Here is a 21,909-nt window from a genome sequence, read left to right on the forward strand (position 1 = left end):
TCAGAAACACCGCTGTACATAAATGAAACTAGTAAATGGTCCCAGTAAAGCCATTTTCAACTATTTAAAATCAGATTACACTCAGGTGGCGGAATGGAGTAGACATTCTGATGAAAAATGCTTAGGAGCAAAATTCAGCTCCTTGGCATCTGTTTTCAGGGTACGCGGAGTGCCATTTTGACTCCAAGTTAATGTCCACACAGATCTTTGCTGTGAACTGTGCCTGATGCCATTTGGGGTGGGGGTTTACCACATGTCCAGGGATTGCCTGCCAGAAGTATGGAGGGTAGGCTGATCTAGACATCAATCAGTGTGAAACACAGATACGATGCTAGCGCTACAATCTTGGAGCTCAGTGCTTCAGCTAACACTATCTCTTAAGCACACACAGCTGAACACACGTTCAGCAGCAGGAAGGAAACCTATTAACGCTATTTAAGGCATCATCAACTACTTACCAGTTAGTTGTTGTTGGATTTCTACTGGCTGTTGCTATGATTGCAGATGTGTTCAGTGATTTATAGTGTTGTTTCAAGTTGCTGATGTTTCCAGGGACTGGTATACATGCTGGAGGACTTTGTCCTGACTTTGGAACTTGTGCACAAACCACTTAACTCCCAACATGAGTCCAGTAGTATACAGTCCACTTGAACTATGGCAAAACAGGGAGTGAAGCAGGAGCAGATGTGACACACAGCAGGACAAGCTGCTGGCAGAGAAAGGGGGCAAGATCCTCAGCAAGTGATCTTGGCGCTTTTCTGTGACCTCCCCCCGCCCCCCCCCCCCCCCCCCCCCCCCCCCCCGGAACCTCAATAAGGAACAATATGTCAAAATCTGTGCCTCCGTAAGGCCACCAAAAACAGATCTGCCACCTGCTGCAACCTTAGAACAGGCTGTGGGCAACATTGTCAGTGGCTGTGAATATGACCTTTGATGTCTTGTATAATTTTCTTCTTCTGCAGTGGGCTCATTCTAGGCTGAAGCTGAAAGTATTCACAAAATCTCCTAGTTTGTTGTCAATTTTACATAAGGGAGGTCACTTAGACTCTATTTCCAGAGAAAAGCAAACAGAATGAGCACACGGCTTTGTGAGGATTGCAGGCTTCCCTATGCTCCATGGTGCTGTTGATTCCCCACACATTACTTTGTATGTCAACTCTGAGATGTGCTGCGTTGGAATGGGATTTCATCTCCTTAACCTCTAGCTTATATGTGATAAATGGGAGAAGATTCATGCATGTCAATGCCCGGGCTCCTAGCAGCAGTCACATTAACTTCATTCAACAGCGGTTTGCTGCGCCATCTGCCTATAATCTACCACAACAAACTAGGGGGTGACTACTGGGTGACAAGGCCAATCCAGTGATTGAATGGCTTATGACTCCAGTGCTCAATCCATGCACATGTAGGCAGCATGCATACAATGAAAGCCACGCTGTCACATGTGGATGGAACACATCACTGACATTTAAAGCAATACTTAGGCTACGTGAATCACTCTGGAAGAAACCTGCAGTGCTTAAGATTGCTGGTGGTCTACTGCATGCTGCATCATGTCACCATCATGAGGGCCCAGCCCTTGCTACCAACTGAGGAAGAGGAAGGGAGGAGACAGCAATTTTAACCCCTTTCTGAATGGGCTATTACTGAATGAGTAATCTGAATGCGGTACCTGTAAATGTAACTCAATTCACCAACAGTCCCACAACTTATCTTCGCTTTGTTGCTGACCATCACAGGGACCATTTCACTACAATGCAAACATAAAAGCAAATACAAAAGAAACATTGCAAAACCTAATTTACAAAACAAACCATGTCAGATTGCATGTCAATGAATCACCTTTCTGCATTTCCTTTGTGCTTGTTTCCACTGATGTATATCCTCGTACTTCTACACTGTGCTACACCAGTGGCTGCAGCTTGGCTGGTGGAAGATTGCTGACTTCTGGTAGGGAAGCAGAGGGACCTGGTACATGTGCACAAATCATTGAAGGTTGAGACACCGGTTAATAAAGTATATAGGATTCTGTGCTTTTTAAATAGGGGCATGGAGTGCAAAAGCAAGGAAGTTACGATAAACTTGTATGAAATGCAGGTTCAGCCTCAGCTGGACTATTGCATCCGGTTCTGCATGCCATATTTTAGGAAGTATGAAAGCAATAGAGAGAGTGCAGAAAAGATTCTCAAGAATGGTTCCAGGAAGATAAGGAACTTCAGTTACTTAGATTGGAGAAGCTGGGACAGTTCACTTGGAGAAGAGATGATTGAGAGGAGATTTGAGAGAGGTATTCAAAATCATGAAGGGACTATACAGGGCAGATGGAGATCTTTCCATAATAAATTAATATGATCTGATGGACTTGAATATTGAAGGATATGTGATACTTAGGAAGGACAGGAATTTAAGAACAGGTTGAGTGATGGCTCTAATAATTAATGATGTTCAGGAAACAAGGATGTCAAAATGGTTTAGGTAGAGATGAGAAATGATAAAAGCAAGAAGTCACTTGTAGGAGTGGTGTACAAGGCCCCTAACAGTACCCACATGGTAGGACAGTGTATAAAGGAAAAAATAATGGGGGCTTGTCAAAGTTATGGCAATAATCATGGGCATTTTAATCTGTGTATTGACTGAAAAAGTCAAGTGGGCCCAAGGTAGTCTAGACAATGAGTTCATAGAATGTTTTCAAGGTAGTTTCTTATAACAGCACATTTTGGAGCCAGCCAGAGAGCAGGTTATAGTGGACCTGAGTATTGTCCAAAAGATAGGATTAATTAATGAACTCATACAGAAGGCACCCCGGGTAGCAGCAATCATATTAGGATGGAATTTTACATTCACTTGAAGGGAGAAAAGAGTGGATCCAAGACTAGTATTTTAAACTTAAATAAGGGCAATTATGAGGGCATGAAAACAGAGCTATCTAAAGTGAACTGATTAGAGTCACGGTCACTGTACAGAAGAGGCCCTTCAGCCTATCGAACGTACACGGACAAAGCTACACTAAATCTACAATAATCCCATTTTCCAGCGCTTGGCCCATAGCCTTAAATGCTATGATATTTCATGTTCTCATCCATGTATTTTTTACTCTCCTAGGCAGTGCATTCCAGACTTCCACTACCCTCTGTGTGAAAAGATTTTTCCCTCAAATCCTCTCTAAACCTCCTGTCCCTCACCTTAATATTATGCCCCCTCATTATTGACCATTCAACTAAGGGAAACAGTTGCTTCCTATTCACCCTGTCCATGCCCCTCAATGTACACTTGATATACACAATGTACAATATACACTTCAATCAGGTCCCCCTCAGCCACCTCTGCTTTTGGGAAAACAACCTGAGCTCTCTTCATAGCTCAAATGCTCCATCCCAGGCGAATCTCCTCTGCACCCTCTCCAGTGCTATCACATCCTTCCTATAGTGAGGTGACCAGAACTGCACACAGTACTCCAGCTATGACTGGACCAAAGTTTTGTACAGCTCCAACATAACCTCCCTGCTCTTTTAATTTATATCATGACTGATAAAGGCACATATCTGGTATACCTCCTTAACTATCCTATTAAATTGTCCTGCCGCCTTCATGGATCTGTGAACAAGCAATCCAAGATCCCTTTGTTCCTCTGAGCTTCCTAGTGTCCTGCCATTCATTGAGTATTCCCTTGTTTTGTTACACCTTCCAAAGTGTATCACCTTGTACTTTTCAGAGTTAAATTCCATCTGCCACTGATCTGCCCATCTGACCCAACCCCCATCTATATCTTCCTGCAACCCAATACCTTCTTCCTAGCTATTAACCTCCCTGCCAATCTTTGTGTCATCTGCAAACTTATTTATCATCCCCCCCCCCCACAATCTCATCTATATTATTTATATTGTTTGTGATATATATATATATGTGGAACCTAGCACCGATCCCTGTGGTATGCCGCTGGACACCAGCCTTCAGTCACAAACAGCCTTCTACCATCACCCTCTGATTCATACCACTGAGCCAGATTTGGATCCAACTTGCCATGTTACCCTGAATCCCATGTACTTTTACTTTCTTTAGTGGTCTCTCGCATAGAATTTTGTCAAAGGCTTTGCTGAAATCCAGATAAAGAACATCAACTGCAACTACCCACATCTACACACCCGATCACCACCTTGAAGAAATCAATCAAATTTATTAGGCATGGCTTCACTCTGACAAAGCCATGCTGACTATCCTTGATCAAACTTTGCATCTCCAAATGGAGATTAATTCTCTCCAAACTTGTCTTCAGTAATTTTCTTATCACTGATGTGAGACTCAATGGTTGTAATTCCCTGGTTTATCTCTGCCATGCTTCTTGACAAGTGGAACCACATTAACTGTCTTCCAATCCTCTGGCATCTCCTCTGTGGCCAGAGAGGAATTAACTGTAATTTCCTCGCTTGCCTCCCTGGAGTACATACAGATCTAGGCATCTACCCACTTTTAAACCTGCCAAAACCTCCAATATCTCTTCACTCCTTATGTTCAACAAGTGCCTCACAGTCCCTCTCCCCAAATTCTGTGCCTCCTTCTCCTGAGTGAAGACAAATGTGAAATACTCATTTAACAACTTTTCCCTGGTTATCCTCTTCCCCTTAATATACTTACAGAATATCTGGGGATTCGCCCTAACCTTACCCGCCTGTGCTTTTTCATGCCTCCTTTTTGCTCTCCTAACTGTTTTCTTAAGTTCCCTCTGCACTCTGTATACTCCACCAAGGCCTCCACTGATTTGCTCCCTTTGTCCCTGCTAAAGGTCTTCCTTTTCTTTCTTATTCAGCCCTGAATATTCCGAGACATCCAGTGTTCTCTAGGCTTGTCGTTCCTACATTTCACCCAAAAGGGAATATGTTGGGCCTGTACACTCCACAATTTCTTTTTGAACGTGCCCCACTGCTCTGCTGTAGATTTTCTCACATTAAGCTGTTCCCAGTCTACTTTGGCCAGACCCTACCTTATTTTGATAAAATTTGCCTTCCCCCAATCCAAAATCATTTTTTGAAGACCATCTTTTTCCTTTTCCAAAACAAACTTAAATCATACTGTGTTGTGGTCAATATCACTAAAATGCTCCCCCACTGCCACCTCGAACAGCTGCCTGGCTTCTTTCCCCTGAATTAGATCCAGCACTGCGGCATCACTTGTTGGATCTCCTACATGTTGACATAAAAAGCTTTCCTGAATGCATTTCAAGAAATCTGCCCCCTCTAAACCCTTTACACTATGACTATCCCAGTTAATGTTGGGGAAGTTGAAATCCCCTAATACAGTTGCCTATTTTTACACACCTCGCTGAATTGTCAACATATCTGCTCCTCTATTGCCCACCAACTGTTGGGAGGCCTATAACACACTCTCAGCAATGTGACTGTCCCTTTTTATTCTTAAGCTTCTACCCTCAAAGCCTCATTTGAAGACCCTTCCAAGATATTGTCCCTCCTCATTGCAGTTTCTGATTCCTTAATTAATGCAATACCACCTCATCTTTGACACCCTCCTCTATCTCACCTGAAGATCCTATATCCTGGACTGTTGAGTTGTCAGACCTGCCCCACCCTCAATCACGTCTCTGTGATGGCAACAATATCACAATTCTATGTGTCAATCCACACCCTTAACTCACCAGTCTTATCTATAATGGATTAATGGATCGGTCAATAGAGATGCAGTGGCCAAAATTCCCAAACGATATTTCAGAATATACAGAATAGATACATTCCAACAAGAAAAATTCCAATATGAGGATCCACCATCCATGGTTAACTAAAAAGTTAGAGATAGTATCAAACTTAAAGAGAAAGCATTTAGTTGTGCAAGGAGGGGTAGCAGGTCAAAGGATTAGACAGAATATAAAAAACAGCAAAGAATGACTAAAAGATTAGTAAGGATGGAAAAATTAGAGTACAAGAAATAACTAGAAATATAAAAACAGATAGTAAGAGTTTCTTTAGATATTTTTAAAATAAAGTTAATGTAGTGAGCATTGGTCCTAGAGAAAATGGATCTGGGGAATAAATAATGAAAAATAAGGAGACAGCAGATGAATTGAGCAGCTATTTTGAATTGGGACAGAAAAATGCTGGAAAATCTCAGCAGGTCTGACAGCATCTGCGGAGAGAGAATAGAGACAAGGTTTTGAGTCTCGATGGCCCTTCGTCAGAGCTGAAAGGAAAGAGTCAGCATTTTGCATTTATTTAGAATTGGTCTTGACTATAGTTGGTACAAGTAACATCCCAGAAATAGCTGTAAATCAGGAAATGGAAAGGAAGGAGGAACTGAAGAAAATTATAATCATCTGGGAAATGGTACTATGTGCTATCGAGTCTCCGGGTCCTGATGGACTTCATCCTTGGATCTTAAAAAAAGCGGCTTTTGAAATAGTTTATGCATTGGTTTGAATTTCCAAAAATTCCCTAGATACGGGGAAGGTTCGTATAGATTGGAGAATAACAAATGTAACTCCTTTAGTCAAAAAGGGAGGGAGACAGAAAACAGTAAACTACAGGCCAGTTAGCTTAACATCTGTCAGAGGGAAAATGTTAGACGCTATTATTAAAGGCATTATAGCAGGGCACTTAGATAAATTCAAGGTAATTAGGTAGAGTCAACATGATTTTGTGACAAACATTTTCCCATGTTAAAATGTTCTGCATAAAGCCCTTTGCAAAATTAATGCTGGACACTTCCATGCTTCTTGACATTGCGCACAGGTTTCCTGACAATGAACCTTTGCAGCACTGCATCGAGGTGCTCAGGGCTTGACTCCAGGCATCAAGCAGCATGACTAGCTGCTCCCAGTGCCTCGCAAAAGTTTGGCTCCTAACCCCTTGTGGCTAAATCACATCTCACCTCCTCTCTACCTCGTCCACTAAGGCACCAGAGAACTCTGGGCATGGTCTCCCCTGTTGCATGAAAATTTACTCTACTTCCTGCTTTTAGACTTCCTTCCACAAGCAGCTCCAACAGTGAGAAGGCAGGATGACTTTAATTTGTGCAGGCTATTTTTAAGTGACACTTGCTTTGAGCAAACTTGAGCACCTGGCTAAATGCATGAAGCCACCCAACAGTGTGTTTAACACTAGCTGCACAAAGGAATCATGGAAATTAGTAAGCAGCACAAATTTGGGCATGCTGCCTGTTGGAAACAATGAATGTGAATTAATCGCATATTGTGATCCCCAGAACAATTTTCAGGAGCTGGCGAATTTACACCCTTTATCTTGTGTAATAAACTCATTTTCAGCTTTATTAATAAAACTCCCTCAGGTTAGCATTCTTAAATGTATCAAGGAATTTTTTTTAATGCAAACATTAATTATAGAATCACAGAATGGTTATAGTACAGAAAGTGGCCATTTGGCCCATCATGTCTGCGTTGAATCTCCAAAGAAGCAATTTGCACAATGCCATTCCCTGGTCTACTCCCTGTAGCCATGTAATACTCCAATTCCCTCTCAAGTGCCTCAATTGAATCTGCTTCCACTGCAGTCCCAGGCAGTGTTGTGTTGTGAAAAAAATTTACTCATGTTTTTTATTACTTCTTTTGCTAATTACTTAAATCTGTGTCCTCTTGTTCTTGATTGTTCTACCAATGGGAACAGGTTTTCCTTATCGACTCTGTCCAGATCCCTATGATTTTGAATACCTCTATTACATCTCCTCTTCTCCAAAGAGAACAGTGCCAACTTCTCCAATCTATTTAGTAACTGAAATTTTTCATCCGTGGAACCACTCTCATGAGTCTTTTCTGCATTCTCTCTAATGCCTTCCCATCTTTCTTGAAGTGGGAAGCCTGGAACTGAGCACAATATTGAGGCTGAACCAGTGTTTTATACAAGTTTAACATAATTTCCTTACTTTTTAATCTATGCCCCTATTAATAAAACCTAGAATGCTGTCTGCCTTATTAATCGAGCTTTCATCCTGTCCTGCCACCTTCAATGATATACACCCATGTCCCTCTGTTCCTGCCCCCTTTAGAATTGTACCATGGGATGTTTTTTACACAGAGGGTAGTGGGGGCCTGGAATGCGCTGCCAAGTAGGGTGGTGGAGGCAGGCACGCTGACATCGTTTAAGACTTACCTGGATAGTCACATGAGCAGCCTGGGAATGGAGGGATACAAACGATTGGTCTAGTTGGACCAAGGAGCGGCACAGACTTGGAGGGCCGAAGGGCCTGTTTCCTGTGCTGTACTGTTCTTTGTTCTTTGTATCCTTTATTTTATATTGCCCTTCTGCATTTTTCCTACCAAAATGAAACTATTACACTTCTCTGCATTAACTTTCAACTGCCACTTGTCCACCCATTCCATCAACCTGTGTAAATTCTTTTGAGGTTTTACACAATCTTCCTCACAGTTCACAATACTTCCAAGTTTTGTATCATCCGCAAATTTTGAAATTGTGCCCTGTAAAAGAAGGTCTATGTCATTAATATATGAGGAAGAGCAAGGATATTAACACCAACCCCTGGGGAACTCCACTATAAAAGTTCCTACCGTTCAAAAAACATTTCTTAACTACTACTCTCTATTTCCTGTTACTCAGCCAATTATCTATCCATGTCACTACTGCCCCTTTTATTCCATGAGCTATAATTTTGCTCACAGGTCGGTTGTACAGCACTTTATCAAATGCCGTTTGGAAGTCTAAATCACCACATCAACAGCATTACTCTCATCAACCTTCTCCGTTACCTTGTCAAAAACAAGTTAATTAAACACAATTTTTCCATAACAAATCCATGCTGCCTTTCCTTAATTAACCCTCTTTCACCCAAGTGACTATTAATTATGTCCTAATTAATCATTTCTCGAAGCTTCTCCAACACTGAAGTTAACTGACTGGCCTGTTGCTGCTGAGCTAATCTTTGCGCCCTTTTTTGAACAAGGGTGTGGACAGATATTTTGGGCAGTCAAGCTATGATCCCACAAAGGGGAAAGGTAGGTTAAACAAAAGCTCCCTGGATTACAGAAGAGATCACGATTAAGATGAAGAAGAAAAGGTCCACTTGCAACAGATGTCAGGTGGATTGTACAAACGAGAACCAGGCTGAATATAGAAGATTCAGAGGGGAAGCAAAAAGTAAATAAGAGATTGGCAGCCAGTTCACTGGCATCAGTCCTGAGTCCAATGAAGACTGGAAAATTATGGCCAGTGCTTTTGCCGTTTCCAGTCTTTCTTCTCTCAGTATTCTTGGATCCCCCATATTCATGGACATTATAGTTAAGAAAGCCCAGCAACGCCTCTACTTCCTCACAAGACTAAGGAAATTTCGCATGTCACCTACGACTCACCAACCTTTACAGATGCACCATAGAAAGCATTCTTTCTGGTTGTATCATAGCTTGGTATGGCTCCTGTTCTGCCCAAGACCGCAAGAAACTACAAAAGGTTGTGAATGTACCCTAATCTATCATGCAAACCAGCCTCCCATCCATTGACTCTGTCTACACTTCCCGCTGCCTCGGCAAAGCAGCAGCATAATTAAGGTCCCCACACAATCTGGACATACTCTCTTCCACATTCTTCCATTGGGGAAAAGATACAAAAGTCTGAGGTCATGTACCAACTAACTCAAGAACAGCTTCTTCCCTGATGCCAACAGACATTTGAATGGACCTACCTCGCATTAATTGATCTTTCTCCACACCCCAGCTATGGCTATGACAGTACATTCTGCACTCTCTCGTTTCCTTCTCTATGAACGGTATGCTTTTTCTGTATAGCGCAAGAAACAATACTTTTCACTGTATACTGATACATGTGACAATAATAAATCAAATCAAACAGGATGTATCTCATCTTGTCTTAATGCATTATCAACTTTTAAGTAGAGAGAGCCTTTCAAATACCACCTCCTTATCAATTTTAATCTCTTCAAGTGTCTGAATGACCTCATCTTTCATCATGACCTGTTCAGCAGCATCTTTATTGGTACATACAGATGCTTCTTCATTTAATAGCTCGATGTGCCCCATGCCTCCATGTGTAAATCCCCTTTTTGAACTCTAATTGGCCCCACTCCTCTTTTTACCATCCTTCTACTATTTATATGCCTATAGAAGACTTTTGGATTCCCTTTTATAATGCTGCCAGTCTCCTAATCTCTCTTTGCATTTCCTATTTGCTTTTTCACTTCTCACCTATATTCAGCCTGGTTCTCAGTTGTATCATCCTCCTGCTGTCCAGGGAGCTCTGATTTGTCCTATCTTTCCCCTTCATGAGAATATACCTTGACAGTACTCAAAGTATCTCCTCTTTAAAGGCAGCCTGTTTACCTGGCTATCCATTCTTACCCCGTTGAAGTTCCCTAGTTAATCTTACTCTGTATCTTTCCTTGTCTTTTTCCATAGCAAACCTAAACGTTATGATACAATTATTACTGTCACCTAAATGTCCCCCAACTGACACTTGATCTACATGGTTGACCTCATTTCTAAGAATCAGCTAGGAGGCTTGGGGTGATCTTATAGAGGTCTATAAAATAATGAGGGGCACAGATCAGCTAGATAGTCAATATCTTTTCCCAAAGGTAGGGGAGTCTAAAACTAGGGGGCATAGGTTTAAGGTGAGAGGGAAGAGATGCAAAAGTGTCCAGAGGGGCAATTTTTTCACACAGAGGGTGGTGAGTGTCTGGAATGAGCTGCCAGAGGTAGTAGTAGAGGTGGGTACAATTTTGTCTTTTAAAAAGCATTTAGATAGTTACATGGGTACGATGGGTATAGAGGGATATGGGCCAAATGCGGGCAATTGGGATTAGCTATGGGGTTTTTTTTTAAAAAGGGCGGCATGGACAAGTTGGGCCAAAGGGCTTGTTTCCATGCTTGTAAACCTCTATGACTCTGTCTAGCAATGGCTTTCTATGTTGTTGGACTGGAAACATATAGATGTAGAAAATTTTCCTGAACACACTCTAGGAATTTTTCCCTCTCTCTGCCCTATACACTAGGGCTATTCCAGTCCATATGCAAGTCTCTCTGGACATTAATATCCCTACTCTATAATTCTTGCACATCTCCATAATTTCCTTGCAAATTTGTTCCATTACACCTTTCTCAGTAGTTTGTGGCCTGTAAACTACACCAGGCAATGTAATCACATCTTTTTGTTCCTTACCTCTAGCCAAATAGATTCTGGGTGGGATTCTCCGGCCGCACTCGCCCCAAAACCGGAGAATCCCGCCCGAGGTCAACGGACCTTTGCGTGGCCTGCCCCTGCCCGCTACAATTCCCATGGCGGGTGGAACAAGAGAATTTCTCCCTCTGTCTCTGACCTTTCTGGGACAACTTTCTTTCTCCAGCACTGCAATTTTCACCTTAATTAATACTGCCAACCTTCCCCCTTTCCTATCTTTTCTGAACATTTTAACACGCTGTCCCATTGCACTGCTTCGTGGAAGATTTTACATTCTGCAAAATGCAAATGAGCTTGAGCAGAAATGTAATGAAAAATTTAATTCTAAAGCCAAACGCCAGATTGCTAAATGTGCACACAGCAGAAATTCATGGCCAATGTATTTAGTTTATTTAAAGACTACTCTTGCTTCTCGTGAAATATCCCATAATGGGAATTAGCAAGTGGCACAATTTGAATGGGAAATTTTACTGAATATTCTTATTTCCTCTTCCTGTCAAATAGTTCTGCCTGAATTCATTGTTTATTCTTGAGATTTCATTCTTTTTGAATTACGTTCTGTAATGTTGAACCTTCCATCATTATGAATAACGAAGTTCTCAATGTCAGTGTTTGATGTATAGAACCAGTCGTACAAGAAAGTAGAACAGGGAAAAAGTAATTATATTTGTCTAGCTTGGCTCATTGTTAATAAGTCATATTCATCACATGCACAAACCATTATTTATCTTCCTTCTGCTTTGGCATCAAGTCTAAAATCCCCCTCCGGTAGAACTTGAGGTTTCACTCCTGAAAGGAACTTTAGATCAATGCCCATCCAGATCATGGCACTTGCAGTTTCCCTGTCATTAAAATTAATTATCAGGAAACGGGAAGCGCCACAAAGCAGGCACACTGACCTCTGTATCTGGTTCTCCAATTAATGATCCTGTCAATCATGGCTCCCCTCTGGGAGCCTCATCTCACAAAAACATGCTTTTCAATTCCTTATTTAAGCAGCGGTCTATTTTTATTAAATGCTTTGCCCAAGTTCACATTCACCACACTGCTGTTCAGTAAGTTAAACCCAGCTTGACATGAGCATAGATCAGAGAATCAGCTGTGGAGGGTCAGCACACCCAGTTCATGGCACTGTTGCTTTTCTGGAAATTAATGTTAATGATGAGAAAAATCTTTTTTTTTGTATGTTTCAACTTACTAAGTCAAACATTCATTTAGTTGTTTGTTAAGTTAACTCTGAATGAAACAGAGTTACTCCTTATTGGATAAGATAAATCTGCATTTCATTTAAATGTTCCTTTTTAAATGTTGGAAAATAACATTATACTTGACATTTCTCAGTATTTTTAGAAATGTATAAATCTTGTTGCCTGCAAAAAAACTTTTGAGGACACTTTAATTATCTCAGTTATGGGTTCATCCCTTTCTCAACTTTGGAATTGCTGCAGAGGTTGCAACCTCCCTCACCATTGACAATGGGAGTACGCTAGTGTAATTATTATTTATATCATCAGAAGGCACTCCTGATCAATTCACAAGCAACACATTTAGAATACTCAGGGTCCCAAAATAATACAATAAATAGTCGTTGGTTGTAGCAACATCAAATTTATAGTGGAATAAAATAGTTCATGATTTAATGCCACAGCTTTTTATCAAACTGCCTTTGAATAAGAATTGCATTGTTAGAACTATAAATTCTTTTGTGTTTGGCACTTGCTGTCTCTCGGAATGCCATGCAGGGATGGTACACCCTGCTTGAAGATTTTCATGGCGGCAAAACTCTAAAATATGTCAAAATAGATTTAGATAGGTTAATTATAATCTAACATAACAAAACGAAGAGTACTAAGAAGTACTCTTCCTAGATTGTCTTGCCTCTTAAAATGCATTTACCAAAGGTTTGCCTGGCTTGTCAGCATAGCTCCCAGTTCTTTTCTGCAAAGAACCTCTAGAGATCCATCCCCTGGGTCCCTTTTTGATTGTAATTACATGGATTCTGTTCTATTGTGTCATAAGCTAATTGGAGCCAACACTGTGGGTATTGCAATACATGACAACGGTGGTGTTGCTATTATTTACAACATCTGAAAGCACTTTTGTACCACTTAATTAATAAGAGTACTTGTTGACTTTTGACAAGGCAGCAAGTTTAGAGTAATTAAGTGCCCTAAAATAAGACGAAGTAGTCAGTGGTTGTAGCAACGTCATATTCATAGTGGAATCAAATTATTTATGGATCAATGCCACAACCTTTTGTACAACTACATCAAAATTAAAAACATCCATGAGTGGGTACTATAAATTCTTTTGTGTTTAACACTTGAGAATACTGGGCCAGATATGATTATGGAATCTAACTGAGCTCAAAACTTTTTTAAGGTCACGTGTGATAAAAACATAACCTGTACTCATTTGTAAAACCACAAACAGACAGATTGTGCAAAGGTCTACCCTCTCTCCTAGTTGTAAGCATTTATGTGAATTGAATTTGATCAGTCGAAAACAATTCTTAGTAGTTGTTGCGAGCAGCATTAAACAGTTCGCAGTTGAGCACAAGTTACCATTAAATTGATCATTTTGGTCAGAGATATCATACTGGTACAATAGAAAATATCCTTCTCAGCAGTTTGAGCGCATTGTTGAGGCAGTGTAGAGAAAGCATTATTTCATATCTAAATATTTTATCCTTGTCCATTGCAGACAATGGATACAGAGGCAAAAATGCATTCCATTCTCCAACATTGACATTCCTCATCTTGACGAAAACAAGAATTCACCTTTCAACAAAATAGAAAAATTTCGGGCAGGGGTGAGGCAGTGTTTTTGTGTTCCAATACATTCACCTGCGAAGAATTATCTTGTATCTTATTATTTGGTAGGTTTTACGTTCGAACCTCTGATTCTTCACAAAGTTGGCTTGCACTTGTAATGAGAATAGAAAACCTCTCCCTGGACACCAGTTATGCAAATCCTTCTGGGTGATTACAAAGAGACATTAAGCAGAGGACTGTGAACCGGATGTCTTCACAGCACCTCGAGCCCACTAAAAATAATAAATGTAGCAGCGTGCCCATGAACACCACCATGTCAGCTAATTAGTTGGAGTGGGAGCTATGGCAGAGCGCACAGCAAACATTAAACATACATCAAACAAAGTCTATTTATTCAGCAGAATCTGTTTAAATAACACACTGCAGCAAACAATATACGAGTATATTTAAAAAAGACTCTTTACAAACTATAACAAACAACCCAACGAAGCTGCTGCAATGTCTCCTGTGGGCCGTCCAGCAAAATGCAGTGAGTGGAGGATAGTTACACACAAATTATGTGTGTAAAATCAATCTCTTATTTACAGGATTGCTGACTGAACTCTTACCAATCATCTCTGTTCTGACTGGCAATAGTGGTATAACTATATGCAATCTAAATTTAATCCAAAAATAATGGAGCTGATACCTAGTAAAAAGTTCCTATTGGAAATGAACCAAACTGATTGTCAAACCTATTGTAATACTGTAGCGTTAATACCATTAGGGACCCTTTACTGAACTAAAGGATCTGTTAAAACTTGTTATACAAGAGTTAATTTGCAGTTCTCTGACAAAGTTGTTACACAACAAAATAATTAAACTAAGAGTAAGCATGCTTGTCAACTTCTCAGGATATCTCAAACTGATTTGAATCTGTTGAATTATTTTTGAATTTTGTTGTCACTGGCAAATCCACCAACCAGTTTCTCCACGGTAATGATCCAACAACAGCAAATAAGATGAATGACTAGTTAATCTGCTTTCTGATGGTATTGGTTGATGGAGGAATGTTATACAAAGCCTCCTGAAATTATTAGGAGATTGTTTGTATTTTAATTTCTTCTGCTCAATCTGTTCTTCACTACCATCACCATAATATTTAAGGAAAGGTATACTTCCTTTGGAAGCAGTTCGGAGAAGGCTCATCAGATTGATTCCTGGGATGAAGGAGTTTTTTTTTTAATGAGGAACAGTTGAGCAAATTGAGCCTATAATCATTAGAGTTGGGTAGGATAAGAGGTGATCTTATAAGGGGGCTTGATAGGGTAGATGCTAAGAGGATATTTCCCTCGTGGGGGAACCTAGAACTAGGGGAGACAACTTCAAAATAAGTGATCTCCCATTTAAAATGGGGATGAGAAGGAATGTCTTCTCTCCGAGGGTCATTATCTTAAGGAATTTTTTTTTCTGGAGAGTAGTTGAGGCTGGGTCATTGAACATATTCAAGGCTGAGTTAGACGGATTTTTAATTGAAAAGGGAATTGAGGTTATGGAAGGCAAGCAGGAAGTGGAGTTCAGGCTGCAATCAGATCAACCGTGACCTTATTGAGTGGTGGGGCAAGTGCAAGGGGCCAAATGACCTACTCCTGCTCCAACTTTTTATGTTCCTATGATTTTATTATTAGAATAGATATTCCTCAACACTACAGCTGGAAAATGTGCATTCCCAGATTAGGTGAAGAGGAAAAAGAGGTGGAGATCCTAATCCCATGTCTCTGCCTGAGACTAGAGTAAATGCAGGACCAATATTCATAGGAACAGATGGAACATAGGAAATAGGAGCAGGAGTAGACCCTCAAGTCTGCTCTGCCATTCAGCTAGGTCTTCTATCTTAATGAGATAGGTGGTGGCAGTACTGATCTTTCATCTCAATTTTCTCAATCACTGTCAGTTGGGTACCATAATGGAAGTCAGAAAAAGCATGATTTAAGGGTTTGTCCAAATAGCCCTGCATTCTAGGGGATCTGTATGGTTCCCAGAGTGGGTCAAAGAGTCAACAGCCAAAATCCGTGAAACTTTGCTTCTTTCTCCTCTAGCTTTGGGCTTGAGGATCTTGTTACTGTTGCTTTCAGACAGCATCCAGTAGGCTGCCATCTTCAGCCAGAAATAGGCCCAAGGACAGGCTGGCCATCTGACATCTCATCGCAGCCCGTAAAATGGGTTACAGGTTGGGGGGCACATGGTAAGTCATCTGCAAGTCATGCGCTAAGTTTCTGAGCCTCCCTGCCTTCAAAAACACCAACACTGGGCTGTAAAATCTCACCCCTTGTAAAGGTTAACAATTCCTGATCACGATCAGTTCTTCCGCCTCTTGTGTACGCTTCTGTGACATCAAAATCATTATTTAAACTGGAAGTAGCAATGCTGACGTTCAAAGAGCTTATATTAATTTGTCTAGTGGTTTGGAAAATTGCAGTAGCCATTTAAATGTTACTTAGAACACCGTCGTTTGCTTCATTGCTACTGAACTGGACTTCCCTTTCCTATTGTTGCTCTGTACTCTGACTGATGCAGTGGTGAGTGATGTGACAGTCTGAATACTTCTGTATACGTATACATCAACTATAGTTCCTAAATCATATTGAAATAATATAACAATATTACATGACAACTTCATATGCGATGAGTTAAGGCTGATAATCACAGGCATACATCAGCAAAGAAGGACTAAATTAGTGAGAAATAAATTTAAATGGCCTTGCATTTTCAAGGCATGATTTATCAGCAATAAAATCACAGCTCTTCATGATTCACTGTCGTGAATACAAAAGGATCACAAATAAAGTCTGAGTTCTACCAATGTTGGAAACAGTACTCGATGAGTGGGGAGGACACGGCAAAATCTAAGATGGTTTCGCTGTCTTTATCCCCTCCCATCAAGTGCTTTTTCTGACGTCTTTGTCAGAAGCACTGAGAAGCCAGTGTTGAGTAAATGAACTGGTGGCAATGATACCCAAGGGACAGCCCTCGGCACACTGGAGATTTAGACAAAACCAAGGCCAGAGGGACTTGCCCTGGAACTTAGGCACACCTGTCTTTCTCTGTAACCATCCCCCTCCCTATCTTTGTCTCTCCCTACTCTTCCTCTGTCTCAGTATTTTAAAGTTCATACATTTTTGGAAACTGTTCCAAAGGTGTTAAAAGTTTTTAAGAGTTTAAAAGTAGCATAACTGCTTTTAAATGTTTAAAATGAAATTAAAAATTACTTATCATTCTTATCATTGGGTGGAAGACTGCCCTCAACTCTTTAGCTCATGATAACTTGCTCAAGTCATGCTGGAAGACTTTGCTGTTTTCCCAATGCCAGACCCTGCTTCAGCAAGAGGAGGAAGTTTTTGGTGCAGTCTTGGGCACCATGTAGGTACAGGTCTTGGTGACTTGGCCAATATTTTTCCCTCAATCAACATCACAAGAAGAGATTATCTGGTCATTAACACATTGCTGTTTGTGGAAATTTGTCATGTGCAAATTGGCTGCTTTATTAACAGTGACTACACTTCAAAAATGGCTGTAAAGTGTGTTGAGACGTCTGGTGGTCATGAAAAGCACAGTGTAAATATTTTTTTTTTGCCAGCTTCATATCATGTTCAAGTCTACAAGAGTGCTAAGGCTTTTTTCATCCTGGTGTGCCTAGCTGTTTGCTACTACTAGACGATAATGCACACAAACTCAGTGTTTCTTATGCTTTGACAGGAGCAGGCTTCCTGGGTATGTCAATGTGATGACAGCACTGTACAAAGACTGGAACATGACTTCAAGATGACTCTCCAGCAACAGAGTACCCTGGAGCAATGGGCTACTTGGCTTGATAATGTGGTAACACAGGTGTTGAAGCCATATGAAGGAAGTCCTAGTTTTCCCAAAGCTGCCCGTCAATTCCTGCTCAAGTGGTCCTTTTACAGGTAGGTTTGGAAAACAGAAAAAGGAAATGTTGCAGTGGTGTGAATGATCTGACACAAAATAAACTAGAAAAGTGATAATAGACATGCCACCTGAGATGGGTGCAAAGCAGAAGTTAATCACTTGTTGTCCCATTTAAAGTAGTTTAGCTTTAACATTGGTAAGTTAATGTGGCCGTAATCTTGTTGAGCTTCGCAAGAATAGTTTTAAGTTGCTTCCCGCGAGACCCGATTGGCGCCATTTTGAAGTAACCTCTCCCCTCCTGACCTCTGGGTTGCAGCTCTTCCCCTCCCCACTGCCCAGGTTTTGGGCTGTACTCCTTCCTGCTCCCTAGATTACGGAATCTCCCCCTCCCAGCTCTCTGAGTTGCAAGCTCTCCCGCTCCCCAGGTTGCAGGCTCTCTCCCTCCCAACTCCCCGGGTTGTGAGCTCTCGCCCTCCCCGCTGCTCAGGTTGTGGGCTCTTCCCCTTCCTGCTCCTTGAGTTGTTGTCTTTCCCCTACCTGCTGTGTGTTGTACCCTGTACCCTATCTGAACCCCCACCCGCTCCCACCTTCTGGCCAAACCTCTCCCTGAATCACATGCTCGACACTTCCCTCTCATGGACCTGAGTCCCCTTTGAGGATCCAGCTTCAATCCAAAGACAGAGCTCCAATGTTGTGAGTGTGAATCCCAATGGTGCAGAAATGCTGAGCTGATTTTTTAATAAAATGCTTCTGCCTTACTGCTCATCTCCTAAGCTCGTGAAGCAGCAAGTGGGGGAATTAAAATAAAACTGATTGTAGTAGCCCCAGCTCGGCATTTCTGCACCATTGGGACTCTCACTCTCACAACATCAGAGCTCTGGCTTTGGATTGGAGCTGGATCTTAAAACAAGAACAGCTGTCCAAGAGAAGGGAAGTGGCAAGAGAGGTTTGACCAGAGGGTGGATTGGGAAGGGTTGGAGGCCACAACTCAGAGTGTTGGGGTAAGGGAGAGATCACAACTCGGACGGTTGGGGAGGAAGAGGATCTGCAGGAAGAGGATCAGGGAGTGAGAATTTCGGGAAGCAGGATCCAAAACTGGCAGGAGGTATGTAAGTGGAAAGTTTTCTTTTAACTTTTAAAATAAAATAAGTTTGAAAATATATTTAATTTACCAACACAGGAATTTAGCAATGTTGAATATTCATAATTAGAGGGTATCTTAGAAATCTTAGAAACCCTACAGTGCAGAAAGAGGCCATTCAGCCCATCGAGTCTGCACCGACCACGATCCCACCCAGGCCCTACCCCCATATCCTACCCACTAATCCCTCTAATCTATCCCTACATATTTACCCACTAATCTATGCATCCCAGGACACTAAGGGGCAATTTTAGCATGGCCAATCAACCTAACCCACACATCTTTGGACTGTGGGAGGAAACCGGAGCACCCGGAGGAAACCCATGCAGACACGAGGAGAATGTGCAAACTCCACACAGACAGTGACCCAAGCCGGGGATCGAACCCAGGACCCTGGAGCTGTGAAGCAGCAGTGCTAACCACTGTGCTACCGTGCCGCCCATGTATAGTGTAGGGAAGTTCCTACAGAGCCTAGCTACAGTTTTAACATTGATTCCTGTAGAAACCAGTAATTCATGTAAAGTCATTTCACATGGTCGTGATTTTAACAAAGGGAACCCTGCTTTCAGTGAGGATTTACTGTATTATATATCACATTGAACCAAGACTAACTGAGCATTATGTAGACAAAACTACAAGTATAAACCAAAAGTATGAAAAGGAAGTTGCACCTGAGATAATTTGTAAATCACAGCACTTAAATTACAAGAAAACAAATACAAAATAAAATGTACTTACTTGAGCTCAAGGCTTTCATATAAGCCTATTCTTTGACTTGTATTGTAATTTAGTGAATTTATATGCTGAAATGCTCAGTTATTGTCTAGTGGTAAGTGCTGTTCCTGAGCCTTCCGAATAAGGATATCATGGCTCTGGAGTGGTTACAGAGCAGAATGGCTAACCTGACAGGGATTAGGCTACCTGAGTTATGAGGAGAGACTGAGGACTCTCCAGATGTTTATATTTATATGAAAAGAGCAGCTTGTATTTATGTAGTGCCTTATCTGGTCTCTCAATAACCTCTCAAAGTACTTCACGTACTTCAACTACTTTGAAATACAAGAATTTTTCTGTTGTGTCTGTTGGAGAAAAGAGAGCTCGAGGCAGACCTGAGAATCTTAGAAGAACAAATAAACTCAATCCTCATAAATCATTTGATATAACTGCAATAAATTTCAGGAATAAACCTGTAAAATGGGCAAATAATTGGCAAACGATGTTCAACGCAAATAAATATGAGGTAGTACATTTTGGTAGGATGATTAGGGAGGTCACTTATTAACTGGAGGGTGCAAGTCTAGATGGGTAAAGGAAAAATGGGATCTCAAAGTGCAAATGCATCGATTACTAAAAGTTGCGCCCTAGGTTATCAAGGCCATAAATGAAACAAACAAAACACTAGGGCCAGGACTCTCCCAAAAAAAATTAAGTGCCTAATGGATGAGAAAACAGGAGATTTTCCCACACGTTTTTTGGGTGTACTTACCTGAATGAATCTCCGCACTCTGTGCATCACAGAGTGCAGTAAGAAGTTTAACAACACCAGGTTAAAGTCCAACAGGTTTAGTAATCACAGAGTGCCACAGGAAGATTAGGGGTTGAGGGGGGGGGGGGGGTGCTTGGCTTTCTTTCTAGAGGAATCAAATTGGAAAGTAGGGAAGTTATGCTATATGTGCATCAAACCTTATTTGACCACACTTAAGAGTACTGCATACAGATCTGGTTGTCATATAAAAAGGATATAGAGACACTGAAGAGGGTGCAGAGAGGTTTTACAAGGCTGATACCAGAAATCAGTGGGTATACATATCAAGAAAGAACTGACGAGCTGAGTCTCTTTCCCTTCTTGAAAAAAGGCTAAAGGATGACCTAATAGAGGTCTTTAAAATTATAAAAAGATTCAATAGAGTGGATACAGAGAGTATAACTAGAGGCTATCAATATAGGACCGTCACCAAGAAATCTAATAGTTCAGAAGATTTTTTTTTACCCAAGGAGTGGTGAGAATGTGGAATTCACTATCACAGGAAGTGATCGAAGCAAGTAGCATTTAAAGTTTATTTATTAGAGTCACAAGTAGGCTTACATTAACACTGTAGTAAAGTTATTGTGAAAATCCCCTGGTCGCCACACTCCAGCACCTGTTTAGGTACACTGAGGGAGAATTTAGCATGGTCAGTGCACCTAACTAGTACGTCTTTCAGATTGTGGGAGGAAACTGGACCACCCAGAGTAAACCCACGCAGACATGAGGAGAATATGCAGACTCCTCATAGACAGTGACCCAAGCTGGGAATCGAACTCTGGCTCTGTGAGGAAGCATTGTGCCATCATGCTGTTGAAACTAGACAAGCCTATGGGGGAGAAGGAAATCAGAGAATCACAGAAATGCTGTGGTGTAGAAGGCAATTTGGCCCATTCAAATAATCATCTAATGCCCTTTTGACTGCCTCAGTTGAACCTGCCTCCACCACACTTCTAGGCAATGCATTCCATGCCTGAACCACTCATGTGAAAAGTTTTTTCTCACATTGCATTTGCTTCTTTTGCAAATTACTTTAAATCTGTCCCCTCTCATTCTGCTTCCTTTTACGAGTGGGAACAGTTTTTCCCTATCTACTTGGCCCAGTCCCCGCAAGGTTTTGAACACCCTATCAAGCCTCCTCTTCTTCATCTCCTGTCCAAGGAGAACAGTCTCAACTTCTCCAATTTATCTTCATAACAGAAATTTCTCATCGCTGGAACTATTCTTGGAAACCTCTTTTGCACTCTCTCTAATGTGTTCACTAAAGTTTCTAAAGTGGGGCACCCAGAACGATACACAATCCAGCTGAGGTCTAACTAGTGCCTTATAAAAGTTCAGCATAACCTCCTTGTTCTTGTACTTTATGCCACTATTAGAATCTTTACAGTGCAGAAGGAGGCC

The 21,909-nt window shown here is 41.2% G+C and overlaps 1 protein-coding gene across 5 annotated transcripts in view; it reads left to right on the forward strand.

Moving 5' to 3' along the window:
* The window catches only part of rfx3 (regulatory factor X, 3 (influences HLA class II expression)), a 348,433-nt gene that overhangs the window by 301,043 nt on the left and 25,481 nt on the right, over nt 1–21,909 (forward strand). For all 5 annotated transcript variants that reach the window (XM_078214298.1, XM_078214299.1, XM_078214297.1 and 2 more), the window contains one exon: nt 17,672–17,880. In XM_078214298.1, coding sequence (XP_078070424.1) covers nt 17,672–17,880 — 209 coding nt within the window. The remainder of the gene's footprint in view (nt 1–17,671; nt 17,881–21,909) is intronic.

This window comes from Mustelus asterias, chromosome 6 (genome assembly GCF_964213995.1).
Source record: "Mustelus asterias chromosome 6, sMusAst1.hap1.1, whole genome shotgun sequence".
Classification (NCBI taxonomy): Eukaryota; Metazoa; Chordata; class Chondrichthyes; order Carcharhiniformes; family Triakidae; genus Mustelus; species Mustelus asterias.